At 46.0% G+C, this 15,839-nt stretch overlaps 1 protein-coding gene across 1 annotated transcript; it reads left to right on the forward strand.

Moving 5' to 3' along the window:
* The first annotated feature begins 2,068 nt into the window (after nucleotides 1–2,068).
* On the forward strand, nucleotides 2,069–7,560 carry LOC110512655 (regulator of G-protein signaling 9-binding protein-like). The gene has a single exon (XM_021592904.2). The coding sequence runs from the start codon at nucleotides 3,069–3,071 to the stop codon at nucleotides 3,807–3,809; it is 741 nt and encodes a 246-aa protein (XP_021448579.2). The 5' UTR covers nucleotides 2,069–3,068; the 3' UTR covers nucleotides 3,810–7,560.
* Nucleotides 7,561–15,839: the final 8,279 nt, after the last annotated feature.

The following is a 15,839-nucleotide window of genomic DNA, read 5'->3' on the forward strand; positions in this document are numbered from 1 at the left end:
CATCAGTGCTCCATCTCTAGACTCCATCACTAGACTCCATCACTAGACCCCATTACTGCTCCATCACTAGACTCCATTACTGCTCCATCACTGGACTCCATCACTGCTCCATCACTAGACTCCATCACTAGACTCCATCACTGCTCCATCACTGGACTCCATCACTGCTCCATCACTAGACTCCATCACTGTTCCATCACTGGACTCCATTACTGGACTCCATCACTACACTCCATAACTAGACTCCATCACTACACTCCATCACTGGACTCCATCACTGGACTACATCACTATACTCCATTACTACACTCCATAACTAGACTCCATCACTGCTCCATCACTAGACTCCATCACTGTTCCATCACTGGACTCCATTACTGGACTCCATCACTACACTCCATAACTAGACTCCATCACTACACTCCATCACTGGACTCCATCACTGGACTACATCACTATACTCCATTACTGCTCCATCACTAGACTCCATCACTAGACTCCATCACTGCTCAATCACTAGACTCCATTACTGCTCCATCACTAGACTCCATCACTAGACTCCATCACTGCTCCATCACTAGACTCCATCACTGCTCAATCAATAGACTCCATCACTAGACTCCATCACTGCTCAATCACTAGACTCCATTACTGCTCCATTACTAGACTCCATCACTGCTCCATCACTGGACTCCATCACTGGACTCCATCACTAGACTCCATTACTGCTCCATCACTAGACTCCATCACTAGACTCCATCACTGCTCAATCACTAGACTCCATTACTGCTCCATCACTGCTCCACCACTAGACCCCATCACTAGACTCCATCACTAGACTCCATCACTAGACTCCATTACTGCTCCATCACTGCTCCATCACTAGACTCCATCACTGCTCCATCACCAGACCCAATCACTAGACTCCATCACTGCTCCATCACTAGATTCCATCACTAGACTCCATCACTGCTCCATCACTAGACTCCATCACTGCTCCATCACTAGACTCCATCACTAGACTCCATCACTAGACTCCATCACTAGACTCCATACGCCTCAATAATGCAGAAAGAGAAAAGCTACATCCTCCAGACAGATCAGTCAACCCTCCAGGCAGACCAGTCAACCCTCCAGACATACCAGTCAACCCTCCAGACAGACCAGTCAACCCTCCAGACAGATCAGCTATGGAGCCTCTCACCTCCACACAGCAGAGATCACATCCATGACAGATACAACTTGCATCCCTGTCCTGTACTTATTCACAGGAGCGCACTCACACACCACACACACTCTCTCTCACACACCACACACACCACAAACCAGCACAAGGACACACACATTTGTAAATGCCCAGACACACAGGTAAGCATGCAAACACACACACAAATCCGTCATAAAAAGTAATCCTTCAAAAGTTAAAAGTGAAAGGAAACTAGGAGAAATGTAATCAAATCTGCACAACAGAAAACATTGTATTGATGAAAAACTCCCATTGATCTGGCTCTGGGAAAACAACGGTCTGATCTCTAAATGGACCTCCTCTTTTTTTAACCCTGCAGTGATTGGTCAATTATTAAGCAGTCAAAATGCTGCTGGATCAATGATTATGCCCCAGTCTCAAATGACACCCTATTCCCTATATAGTGCACTACTTTAGACCAGAGCCCTATGGCACCCCATTCCCTAACATAGTGCACTACTTTAGACCAGAGTACTATGCCACCATATTCCCTACATAGTGCACTACTTTAGACCAGAGCCCTATGCCACCATATTCCCTACATAGTGCACTACTTTAGACCAGAGCCCTATGCCACCATATTCCCTACATAGTGCACTACTTTAGACCAGAGCCCTATGCCACCATATTCCCTACATAGTGCACTACTTTAGACCAGAGCCCTATGCCACCCTATTCCCTACATAGTGCACTACTTTAGACCACACCCATGTAGCGAAAAGGGTACAATTTGTGAAACAGTCAATATCTCAGCGTCCTCTTCATCTGTGAGCATCACTTTAATAAAGGCATCCACTAACACCACATACAGTAGTCTAGGGCAGGAGGGGGCTGTGTGTGTGTGAGAATAACTAACCAATCACAATACGTATCCATTGGAGATGTTTTCTCACTAACCAATCAGTGGATCTCTAGGCTTCTCTACTCTGTCCAATGTTCCAGAATGCCTACATCTGAAAGCTCCGGTCTTGTTCTGCGTGCATGTGACACAAGGCGCTTATGGTATTTAAAACAGCACCGTGGACAGACACCGTGCTGAAGTGGACAGCTCCCGTTCAGATGAAGAAAAAAAAGCCACACGATACTTAGACAACCAACCAACCATCGATCTAGTCACAGTTTGATTTGGTTCGTCCAGCGGGATGGGTCTGTCTCTCACGGCGAGCTGACATTTAACAGCGTTTTGTTTTATATAATCATCATCATCCAGATGTGCATCTAAGAAGACCGCGACGGCATTAATGGACTTTCCGTAATTTTTTTGTTGCGAGCCGACGCTGCCGGAGTTGTTCTGTCTGGATACTGTGGAGTTGTTCTGATGTTTAATGGGAAACACCTGTAGCTGAATCTGCTACACAGTCTCTAATATATTGGACTATTATTACCCACAAACCAACAGAAATGTTTTGATACACATCTATTTTCTGCAGGCAGGGAGGGCTGGTCTCTCTGACGCCGTCGGCCATCTAATCTCCAATGCAAAAGAGCGAAGGTAAAGCCATTTACTGGTCCATTAATATCTAAGCTTCTCTCTCGGCTCTCTGTGCTGCTCGCAGACAGGAACATGGATAGAGAGGAAATCGCTGTGACAAGAGCTGTGACTGGATTCGTATGGATGGTGTTCTCTTGTCCAAACTAAAAAATCTAATCAAAAAGACAGTGGAATCGAGCTCAACAGCCGACCACGGTGCGTCTGGCGGTTCGCGATCACCCTCCTTTTTTGCTGTTGTTGCGCACCGCTTTTTAAAAAATTAATTGAATGCATTTTTAATGTAGCCGGGGGAGATCAGAGGTGGGCTTATATTTGAATTAAAAAACAACCATGGGGGGCACAGAGGAGTGTAAAACCATGCTGGATGCTCTGAACAAAGTCACAGCGTGCTACAGGCACCTGGTCATCGCGCTGGGCAGCACATCGGACTCTCAGAACCTGCGTGAGGAACTCAAGAAGACCCGGAAGAAAGCCCAGGAGCTCGCGGTGGCCAACCGGAATAAACTAACCGAGTTGCTCAAAGACAAGACCACCAGCAAGGACGACCGGGCTGAGTATGAGAGGCTATGGGTGCTGTTCACCAGCAGCATGGAGCTACTGGAAGTGGACATGAAGCGGAGCTTGGAGATAGGGCAGGAGTTCCCCCTCAAGGTGCCCACCAGACACCTCATCCAGACGGGCATGACCGGCAGCACCACCACGGTGGCAGCCAGGGCCATGTCTGTGCAGAACATGAAGTACGACGCGGACAGCAACATCGACACTGCCGACCTGAAGGAGCTCCAGACTGAGATCACCCAGGTGGGCCAGATGATGGAGGAGATGGAGATGAAGGTGCAGGTGGCTCCGTGGGCCGTGGAAGCCAAGCAGGAGGCCGGCGCCGAGCTCAAATCCACCCTGAGCGTCGGGAACTCCTCCGTGGGCGTCATTTCCATCTGTGAAGAGGAGCCCAAAGACGAGATAGATGAAGGGGGTGACAATAACGGAATGATCACATGCATCGCTGGGTTCATATTCGTTGCTATTGTAGTAATCGCCGGGATTCTAGGATACTTTGTAATCGGTGGATAGGATACTTAGTATTGAACGTTTTGAGCCAGCCTGGGAATACTTCACAGATAAACAGCGGGCGCAGCTCAGAGACAGATACAGCCCGGGATGGACACTAGGCAGGTTATATGCCCGGAGAAACGGCTCTGTTGTTGAGGAGAGAGAGACTAGCGCGAGGAGCTGTCCAGGTGATGAAAACTGTTGCGTCTGCATCCCAAATGGCACCGATTCCCCATATAGTCCTCTACTTTAGACCAGAGTCACTGCAAGGCGTTATTCCATATAGTCCTCTACTTTAGACCAGAGTCACTGCAAGGCGTTATTCCACATATAGTCCTCTACTTTAGACCAGAGTCACTGCAAGGCTTTATTCCACATATAGTCCTCTACTTTAGACCAGAGTCACTGCAAGGCGTTATTCCATATAGTCCTCTACTTTAGACCAGAGTCACTGCAAGGCTTTATTCCACATATAGTCCTCTACTTTAGACCAGAGTCACTGCAAGGCGTTATTCCATATAGTCCTCTACTTTAGACCAGAGTCACTGCAAGGCTTTATTCCATATAGTCCTCTACTTTAGACCAGAGTCACTGCAAGGCGTTATTCCACATATAGTCCTCTACTTTAGACCAGAGTCACTGCAAGGCGTTATTCCATATAGTCCTCTACTTTAGACCAGAGTCACTGCAAGGCTTTATTCCATATAGTCCTCTACTTTAGACCAGAGCCACTGCAAGGCTTTATTCCACATATAGTCCTCTACTTTAGACCAGTGTAACTGCAACATTTTATCTCAGCCTCACAATAATAATAATAACAATAATAATTTATTCAGCTTCTATAGTGTTTTTCATCATATAAAATTATCTCAAAGTGCTTGAAAAGAAAACAACTAACCAAGCATCAAATAACATCTATAGCCCTTATAGCTAGATAACAGAGGTCTGGACTACCACAACTAATATATAGTCCTTATAGTAGATAACAGAGGTCTGGGCTACCACAACTAATATATAGCCCTTATAGTAGATAACAGAGGTCTGGGCTACCACAACTAATATATAGTCCTTATAGTAGATAACAGAGGTCTGGACTACCACAACTAATATATAGTCCTTATAGTAGATAACAGAGGTCTGGACTACCACAACTAATATATAGTCCTTATAGTAGATAACAGAGGTCTGGGCTACCACAACTAATATATAGTCCTTATAGCAGATAACAGAGGTCTGGACTACCACAACTAGCCCTTATAGTAGATAATAGAGGTCTGGACTACCACAACTAATATATAGCCCTTATAGTAGATAACAGAGGTCTGGACTACCACAACTAATATATAGCCCTTATAGTAGATAACAGAGGTCTGGGCTACCACAACTAATATATAGTCCTTATAGTAGATAACAGAGGTCTGGACTACAACAACTAATATATAGTCCTTATAGTAGATAACAGAGGTCTGGACTACCACAACTAATATATAGTCCTTATAGTAGATAACAGAGGTCTGGGCTACCACAACTAATATATAGTCCTTATAGTAGATAACAGAGGTCTGGGCTACCACAACTAATATATAGTCCTTATAGTAGATAACAGAGGTCTGGGCTACCACAACTAATATATAGCCCTTATAGTAGATAACAGAGGTCTGGACTACCACAACTAATATATAGCCCTTATAGTAGATAACAGAGGTCTGGGCTACCACAACTAATATATAGTCCTTATAGTAGATAACAGAGGTCTGGACTACCACAACTAATATATAGCCCTTATAGTAGATAACAGAGGTCTGGGCTACCACAACTAATATATAGTCCTTATAGTAGATAACAGAGGTCTGGGCTACCACAACTAATATATAGTCCTTATAGTAGATAACAGAGGTCTGGACTACCACAACTAATATATAGCCCTTATAGTAGATAACAGAGGTCTGGGCTACCACAACTAATATATAGTCCTTATAGCAGATAACAGAGGTCTGGACTACCACAACTAATATATAGCCCTTATAGCAGATAACAGAGGTCTGGACTACCACAACTAATATATAGTCCTTATAGCAGATAACAGAGGTCTGGACTACCACAACTAATATATAGCCCTTATAGTAGATAACAGAGGTCTGGACTACCACAACTAATATATAGCCCTTATAGTAGATAACAGAGATCTGGACTACCACAACTAATATATAGTCCTTATAGTAGATAACAGAGGTCTGGACTACCACAACTAATATATAGTCCTTATAGCAGATAACAGAGGTCTGGACTACCACAACTAATATATAGCCCTTATAGTAGATAACAGAGGTCTGGACTACCACAACTAATATATAGTCCTTATAGCAGATAACAGAGGTCTGGACTACCACAACTAATATATAGTCCTTATAGCAGATAACAGAGGTCTGGACTACCACAACTAATATATAGCCCTTATAGCAGATAACAGAGGTCTGGGCTACAACAACTAATATATAGTCCTTATAGTAGATAACAGAGGTCTGGACTACCACAACTAGCCCTTATAGTAGATAACAGAGGTCTGGACTACCACAACTAATATATAGTCCTTATAGTAGATAACAGAGGTCTGGACTACCACAACTAATATATAGCCCTTATAGCAGATAACAGAGGTCTGGGCTACCACAACTAATATATAGTCCTTATAGTAGATAACAGAGGTCTGGGCTACCACAACTAATATATAGTCCTTATAGCAGATAACAGAGGTCTGGGCTACCACAACTAATATATAGCCCTTATAGCAGATAACAGAGGTCTGGGCTACCACAACTAATATATAGTCCTTATAGTAGATAACAGAGGTCTGGACTACCACAACTAATATATAGTCCTTATAGCAGATAACAGAGGTCTGGACTACCACAACTAGCCCTTATAGCAGATAACAGAGGTCTGGACTACCACAACTAATATATAGCCCTTATAGCAGATAACAGAGGTCTGGACTACCACAACTAATATATAGCCCTTATAGTAGATAACAGAGGTCTGGACTACCACAACTAATATATAGCCCTTATAGCAGATAACAGAGGTCTGGACTACCACAACTAATATATAGCCCTTATAGCAGATAACAGAGGTCTGGACTACCACAACTAATATATAGTCCTTATAGTAGATAACAGAGGGCTGGACTACCACAACTAATATATAGCCCTTATAGCAGATAACAGAGGTCTGGGCTACCACAACTAATATATAGTCCTTATAGCAGATAACAGAGGTCTGGACTACCACAACTAATATATAGCCCTTATAGCAGATAACAGAGGTCTGGACTACCACAACTAATATATAGTCCTTATAGTAGATAACAGAGGGCTGGACTACCACAACTAATATATAGCCCTTATAGCAGATAACAGAGGTCTGGACTACCACAACTAATATATAGCCCTTATAGCAGATAACAGAGGTCTGGACTACCACAACTAATATATAGTCCTTATAGTAGATAACAGAGGGCTGGACTACCACAACTAATATATAGCCCTTATAGCAGATAACAGAGGTCTGGACTACCACAACTAATATATAGCCCTTATAGTAGATAACAGAGGTCTGGACTACCACAACTAATATATAGCCCTTATAGCAGATAACAGAGGTCTGGACTACCACAACTAATATATAGCCCTTATAGCAGATAACAGAGGTCTGGACTACCACAACTAATATATAGTCCTTATAGCAGATAACAGAGGTCTGGACTACCACAACTGTCAGCTAGAGTTGTACGTTTTGGGTGTTTCAAGCCTACAACATATGGAACGACAAGTCGAGTGGGATCCATATAGCTAGAGCAGAGGGAGGGTTTTGTCAACAGGGGGTAGATGAGTAGGTCCTCCTCATAGCTAGAGCAGAGGGAGGGTTTTGTCAACAGGGGGTAGATGACTAGGTCCTCCTCATAGCTAGAGCAGAGGGAGGGTTTTGTCAACAGGGGGTCTTCCAGTGGCAGGCAGGTAGCACTGTTCACTCGCCTCGCAGTCCCAGCTGTCTGACTGCCTTGTACAAGATGAAGTTCATTACTACGTTCGCACTAACTCAATGATGTCAGCCAGCACAAATCTTCAGAGGAATCCTCAGACTGAGCATTGAATTCATCCCTGCCAGCTCCCTGCCAGCTTGCAGTCCTCCTCAGGGGTCAGGAGACCATAAAAACAAGCAAAAAATATGGTGGGGTATTCAAACCAAAACACGCTAGCTAACTAGCTTGCTAGCATTGTTAACTAGCTATGTTGAAAGAACTGATTTTGCATCATATTCACAGGTAGGAAACACATTGATTTTACCCAGACTTAGTCTATACCCATTGAGCTATTCAAAACCAAACATCAAATCAAAATGATGAAATATTAACTAAATGTACTGGAGCTCTCTGCCTAGGCGACCCCATAGCGCCATGGCAACATGTGTAGAATGGCAGGGAATTTGCTCTCTGCCTCATGGCAACAGAAATACATCCTTGCTGGAACCGTGCAGGTGGCCCCACCAAACGGCCCTTTACCATTGACCAGAGCCCTATAGGGCCCTTGTCTAAAGTAGTGCACTATATATGGAATAGGGTGCCATAGGGCTCTGGTCTAAAGTAGTGCACTATATAGGGAATAGGGTGCCATAGGACTCTGGTCTAAAGTAGTGCACTATATAGGGAATATGGCTCTTGTCTAAAGTAGTGCACTATATAGGGAATAGGGTTCCATAGGGTCCTGGGTCTAAAGTAGTGCACTATATAGGGAATAGGGTGCCATAGGACTCTGGTCTAAAGTAGTGCACTATATATAGGGAATATGGTTCCATAGGGCCCTGGTCTAAAGTAGTGCACTATATAGGGAATAGGGTGCCATTTGGGATGCATTCCTATGGGACACATCCATGTAAGGAACTACTCGGCCTCGTAGAGCCTTTCTGAATGTATTCAGCATCTTTATGAGAAATTGCACTAGATATATTTTTAGAAGTACGAGATGTTGGGTCTAGAAAGGGAGGCAGAGCGTGTTGGGCTCCACATGATCACACAGCCAGGTCTAAGTATTATCCTACACAGAGAATGTCCATTAGTAGGGTCTAGGCTAGCGAGAGGAAATGTGTGTCCACGATGTGAAAGAGAACACATCTCCTGGTTAAACACGGTTGCTATTGGAATTCCACATATTTTCAACGTCAGTTTCATGTTCGTTTTTATCCATCATGCATCCCTCCATCCATCATCCCTCCCTCCATCATCCCTCCATCCATCATCCCTCCCTGCATCATCCCTCCATCCATCATCCCTCCATCCATCATCCCTCCCTCCATCATCCCTCCCTCCATCATCCCTCCATCCATCATCCCTCCATCCATCATCCCTCCATCCATCATCCCTCCCTCCATCATCCCTCCCTCCATCATCCCTCCATCCATCATCCCTCCATCCATCATCCCTCCATCCATCATCCCTCCCTCCATCATCCCTCCCTCCATCATCCCTCCCTCCATCATCCCTCCCTCCATCATCCCTCCATCCATCATCCCTCCCTCCATAGTATACCAAATGCCTGTTCCCTTTCCATTACCAAGGCCTGGAGCAGTGTCTGTTTTAATGCGTACATCGCAGGAGTTTGCATACTGGATTGGTTTGTAAATATTGTGTTCCTGTTTCAAATAGAGTACATTCTATGAAGTCTTGTTTATTATAATAAACATGTCAAAGACATTGTCTATGAATATCTCATTAATCTTTTTTGTTGAAGAGAAGCACTTTTCACTTTAAATCTACTGTTTGATATAACCTTATTGGTGCTCTTTAACCCGGCTGTTACCCAGCTGTTACCCCGGCTGTTACCCCGGCTGTTACCCAGGCTGTTACCCCGGCTGTTACCCAGGCTGTTACCCCGGCTGTTACCCAGGCTGTTACCCCGGCTGTTACCCCGGCTGTTACCCCGGCTGTTACCCCGGCTGTTACCCCGGCTGTTACCCCGGCTGTTACCCCGGCTGTTACCCCGGCTGTTACCCAGGCTGTTACCCCGGCTGTTACCCCGGCTGTTACCCCGGCTGTTATCACGGCTGTTACCCCGGCTGTTACCCAGGCTGTTACCCAGGCTGTTACCCAGGCTGTTACCCCGGCTGTTACCCCGGCTGTTACCCCGGCTGTTATCACGGCTGTTACCCCGGCTGTTACCCCAGCTGTTACCCCAGGTGTTACCCCGACTGTTATCACGGCTGTTACCCCGGCTGTTACCCCGGCTGTTACCCCGGCTGTTATCACGGCTGTTATCACGGCTGTTACCCCGGCTGTTACCCCAGCTGTTACCCCAGGTGTTACCCCGGCTGTTACCCCGGCTGTTATCACGGCTGTTATCACGGCTGTTACCCCGGCTGTTATCACGGCTGTTACCCCGGCTGTTACCCCGGCTGTTATCCCGGCTGTTATCCCGGCTGTTACCCTGTGGCCTATGGAGGTGTGTATTAGGAGTAAACATGTCACTGCTTTGAGACATTCAGTTTATATCCTGTATGGAGGCAGCATCCTATTTACAAGGTCTTTATCTTTCAAAGATAGCCACCGTGACACAAACAGTGTGATTTAAAAGTTAATTGGGTTGCAGAGGTCTCAGGATGCTTTGGTTCTCCTAATGGGATTAGGGAGTAAGAATTTAAGGTCCACAAAGTATGGCAACGCGCACGTTGATGCTTACTGACTGGTGGCCTGCTTCGACAATTCAATTCATCTCTCTCTCTCTCTCTCTCTCTCTCTCTCTCTCTCTCTCTCTCTCTCTCTCTCTCTCTCTCTCTCTCTCTCTCTCTCTCTCTCTCTCTCTCTCTCTCTCTCTCTCTCTCTCTCTCTCTCTCTCTCTCTCTCTCTCTCTCTCTCTCTCTCTCTCTCTCTCTCTCTCTCTCTCTCTCTCTCTCTCTCTCTCTCTCTCTCTCTCTCTCTCTCTCTCTCTCTCTCTCTCTCTCTCTCTCTCTCTCTCTCTCTCTGGTTGACTGGAAGAGTTGAGCTTTAGGTGGGAGGACCTCAAACAGGATGAAGGGAAAGTGAGGTTAGAAGATTAGGGAGAGGGAGAAATAGAGGGAGAAGGAGAGGAGGGAGAGCGAGGGAGAGAGGAGGGAGAGAGAGAGGAGAGAGAGAGAGAGGAGGGAGAGAGGAGGGGGAGAGAGAGAGCAGGGAGAGAGAGAGAGGAGGGAGAGAGAGAGAGAAAGGAAAGAGAGAGAGGAGAGAGGAGAGGGAGAGAGGAGGGAGAGAGAGAGAGGAGAGAGAGAGAGAGGAGAGAGGGAGAGTGTGTGAGAGGTTGAGCAGGTATTCAGATGTGGAGCAGAGAGCACGGAGACCAAATGTCATGTTTATCAGCCTCTCAGAGTGTTAGTCTGTCAGCCTCTCAGAGTGTTAGTCTGTCAGGCTCTCCGAGTGCTAGTCTATCAGCCTCTCAGAGTACTAGTCTATCAGCCTCTCAGAGTACTAGTCTATCAGCCTCTCAGAGTACTAGTCTATCAGCCTCTCAGAGTACTAGTCTATCAGCCTCTCAGAGTACTAGTCTATCAGCCTCTCAGAGTACTAGTCTATCAGCCTCTCAGAGTACTAGTCTATCAGCCTCTCAGAGTACTAGTCTATCAGCCTCTCAGAGTACTAGTCTATCAGCCTCTCAGAGTGCTAGTCTATCAGCCTCTCAGAGTACTAGTCTATCAGCCTCTCAGAGTACTAGTCTATCAGCCTCTCAGAGTACTAGTCTATCAGCCTCTCAGAGCACTAGTCTATCAGCCTCTCAGAGTACTAGTCTATCAGCCTCTCAGAGCACTAGTCTATCAGCCTCTCAGAGCACTAGTCTATCAGCCTCTCAGAGTACTAGTCTATCAGCCTCTCAGAGCACTAGTCTATCAGCCTCTCAGAGCACTAGTCTATCAGCCTCTCAGAGTACTAGTCTATCAGCCTCTCAGAGTACTAGTCTATCAGCCTCTCAGAGTACTAGTCTATCAGCCTCTCAGAGTACTAGTCTATCAGCCTCTCAGAGTGCTAGTCTATCAGCCTCTCAGAGTGCTAGTCTATCAGCCTCTCAGAGTACTAGTCTATCAGCCTCTCAGAGTACTAGTCTATCAGCCTCTCAGAGCACTAGTCTATCAGCCTCTCAGAGCACTAGTCTATCAGCCTCTCAGAGTACAAGTCTATCAGCCTCTCAGAGCACTAGTCTATCAGCCTCTCAGAGCACTAGTCTATCAGCCTCTCAGAGTACTAGTCTATCAGCCTCTCAGAGTACTAGTCTATCAGCCTCTCAGAGTACTAGTCTATCAGCCTCTCAGAGTACTAGTCTATCAGCCTCTCAGAGTGCTAGTCTATCAGCCTCTCAGACTACTAGTCTATCAGCCTCTCAGAGTACTAGTCCACTTGTGTTCAGGTCAGTAACTGATGTTGGTCATTGCTCCACCATTATATTTTTTGTAGTTTTGCCATTTTGGTATTGAAAAAGTGGATCCAATTGGCACCCTAATCCCCATATACAGTAGTGCACTACTTTAAAGGGCCCTGGTCAAAAGTAATGCACTATGTAGGGAATAGGGTGCCATAGGGCTCCTAAAGTATTGCACTATATATAGGGATTAGGGTTCCATATGGCTCTGGTCTAAAGTAGTGCACTACATAGGGAATAGGGTGCCATTTGGAACCCTGACGGTGTCTGGACTACTGTCTCTCTAAGTGGTGTAATGATGGCCCCTTCCTGTTGAAGAAGGATGTGGACAGAAAGACTTCCAGTGGCGTTTAAAGCCACTCAGCCATCCAGTGATCTATTTACCCTGAGCAGGAGGTATAGAGAGGATTTATAAAGAGGTGTTATGTTACAGCAGGTCTAGAGCCTCATGAACATGTTGGAACTGTCTAACCCATAACCTATAACCCCTAACCGTTATCCTCTAGTCCTTAACCCCTGTCTTCTAACCTATAACCTATAACCTATAACCCCTAACCGTTATCCTCTAGTCCTTAACCCCTGTCTTCTAACCTATAACCCCTAACCATTATCCTCTAGTCCTTAACCCCTGTCCTATAACCTATAACCCCTAACCGTTATCCTCTAGTCCTTAACCCCTGTCCTCTAACCTATAACCTATAACCCCTAACCGTTATCCTCTAGTCCTTAACCCCTGTCCTCTAGCCTATAACCCCTAACCGTTATCCTCTAGTCCTTAACCCCTGTCCTCTAACCTATAACCCCTAACCGTTATCCTCTAGTCCTTAACCCCTGTCCTCTAACCCATAACCTATAACCCCTAACCGTTATCCTCTAGTCCTTAACCCCTGTCTTCTAACCTATAACCCCTAACCGTTATCCTCTAGTCCTTAACCCCTGTCCTCTAACCTATAACCTATAACCCCTAACCGTTATCCTCTAGTCCTTAACCCCTGTCCTCTAACCTATAACCCCTAACCGTTATCCTCTAGTCCTTAACCCCTGTCCTATAACCTATAACCCCTAACCGTTATCCTCTAGTCCTTAACCCCTGTCTTCTAACCTATAACCCCTAACCGTTATCCTCTAGTCCTTAACCCCTGTCCTCGAACCTATAACCTATAACCCCTAACCGTTATCCTCTAGTCCTTAACCCCTGTCCTCTAACCCATAACCTATAACCCCTAACCGTTATCCTCTAGTCCTTAACCCCTGTCCTCTAACCTATAACCCCTAACCGTTATCCTCTAGTCCTTAACCCCTGTCCTCTAACCTATAACCCCTAACCGTTATCCTCTAGTCCTTAACCCCTGTCTTCTAACCTATAACCCCTAACTGTTATCCTCTAGTCCTTAACCCCTGTCTTCTAACCTATAACCTATAACCTATAACCCCTAACCTTTATCCTCTAGTCCTTAACCCCTGTCTTCTAACCTATAACCCCTAACCGTTATCCTCTAGTCCTTAACCCCTGTCTTCTAACCTATAACCCCTAACCGTTATCCTCTAGTCCTTAACCCCTGTCCTCTAACCTATAACCCCTAACCGTTATCCTCTAGTCCTTAACCCCTGTCCTATAACCTATAACCCCTAACCGTTATCCTCTAGTCCTTAACCCCTGTCCTCTAACCTATAACCCCTAACCGTTATCCTCTAGTCCTTAACCCCTGTCCTCTAACCTATAACCCCTAACCGTTATCCTCTAGTCCTTAACCCCTGTCCTATAACCTATAACCCCTAACCGTTATCCTCTAGTCCTTAACCCCTGTCTTCTAACCTATAACCTATAACCCCTAACCTTTATCCTCTAGTCCTTAACCCCTGTCCTCTAACCTATAACCCCTAACCGTTATCCTCTAGTCCTTAACCCCTGTTCTCTAGGAGGTCTCAGTATGAGGAGGTCTCAGTAAGAGGAGGTCACAGTACGAGGAGGTCTCAGGTCAGTACGAGGAGGACTCAGTATGAGGAGATCTCAGTATGAGGAGGTCACAGTACGAGGAGGTCTCAGGTCAGTACGAGGAGGTCTCAGTATGAGGAGGTCACAGTACGAGGAGGTCACAGTACGAGGAGGACTCAGTATGAGGAGATCTCAGTATGAGGAGGTCACAGTACGAGGAGGTCTCAGGTCAGTACGAGGAGGTCTCAGTATGAGGAGGTCACAGTACGAGGAGGTCACAGTACGAGGAGGACTCAGTATGAGGAGATCTCAGTATGAGGAGGTCTCAGTACGAGGAGGTCTCAGTACGAGGTCTCAGGTCAGTATGAGGAGGTCTCAGTACGAGGAGGTCTCAGTATGAGGAGGTCTCAGTATGAGGAGGTCTCAGTATTAGGGGGTCTCAGTATTAGGGGGTCTCAGTATGTGGAGGTCTCAGGTCAGTATGAGGAGGTCTCAGTATTAGGGGGTCTCAGTATGTGGAGGTCTCAGGTCAGTATGAGGAGGTCTCAGTATAAGGAGGTCTCAGTATGAGGAGGTCTCAGTATGAGGAGGTCTCAGTATGAGGAGGGGTCAGTATGAGGAGGTCTCAATACGAGGTCTCAGGTCAGTACGAGGAGGTCTCAGTATGAGGTCTCAGGTCAGTTAAGGAGGTCTCAGTATGAGGAGGTCTCAGTACGAGGAGGCCCCAGTATGAGGAGGTCTCAGTATGAGGAGGTCTCAGTATGAGGTCTCAGGTCAGTATAAGGAGGTCTCAGTATGAGGAGGTCTCAGTATGAGGTCTCAGGTCAGTAGAAGGAGGTCTCAGTACGAGGAGGTCTCAGTATGAGGAGGTCTCAGTACGAGGAGGTCTCAGTACGAGGTCTCAGGTCAGTACAAGGAGGTCTCAGTATGAGGTCTCAGGTCAGTACGAGGAGGTCTCAGTACGAGGAGGTCTCAGTATGACGTCTCTATGAGGAGGTCTCAGTATGAGGAGGTCTCAGTATGAGGTCTCAGGTCAGTATGAGGAGGTCTCAGTACGAGGTCTCAGGTCAGTATGAGGAGGTCTCAGTACGAGGAGGTCTCAGGATGAGGTCTTGGGTCAGTATGAGGTCTCAGTACGAGGTCTCAGGTCAGTACGAGGATGTCTCAGTACGAGGAGGTCTCAGGATGAGGTGGTCTCAGTACGAGGAGGTCTCAGTACGAGGTCTCAGGTCAAAATGAGGAGGTCTCAGTATGAGGAGGTCTCAGGATGAGGTCTCTGTATGAGGTCTTTAGCCTCATGCTCATGTTGTCCCTGTCTAGAAACAACCCTTAACCTCTGACCCCAAACCCCTAACCTCCTAGGCACATGGATATTACAAAGGATTGGATGGGTACAGTATAAGCAGTATGATGATAGTCTATCAGAGGGAAAGGTGGAGCCAGTAATGCTTACACCTTCAACAGAATTATTTCAGATCCACATTGCCTAAGGAGGAGAGACAACAGTCGGAGTTTCTACTGAACCGGGCTGTTACCTCTGAACGTATATGATCCTTGAGATGCAGCAGTTTCTCCTGATTTATTAGAGACGGAAAAAAAGGTTCTGTGCCATTTCCTGTATAGGTTATAGAAGACCAGGGTTCTGTGCCATTTCCTGTATAGGTTATAGAAGACCAGGGTTCT

This window comes from Oncorhynchus mykiss, chromosome 6 (genome assembly GCF_013265735.2).
Source record: "Oncorhynchus mykiss isolate Arlee chromosome 6, USDA_OmykA_1.1, whole genome shotgun sequence".
NCBI lineage: Eukaryota > Metazoa > Chordata > Actinopteri > Salmoniformes > Salmonidae > Oncorhynchus > Oncorhynchus mykiss.

Coding starts and splice junctions, on each gene's coding strand:
- LOC110512655 (XM_021592904.2), top strand. CDS start 3,069: ATGGGGGGCACAGAGGAGTGTAAAACCATGCTGGATGCTCTGAACAAA.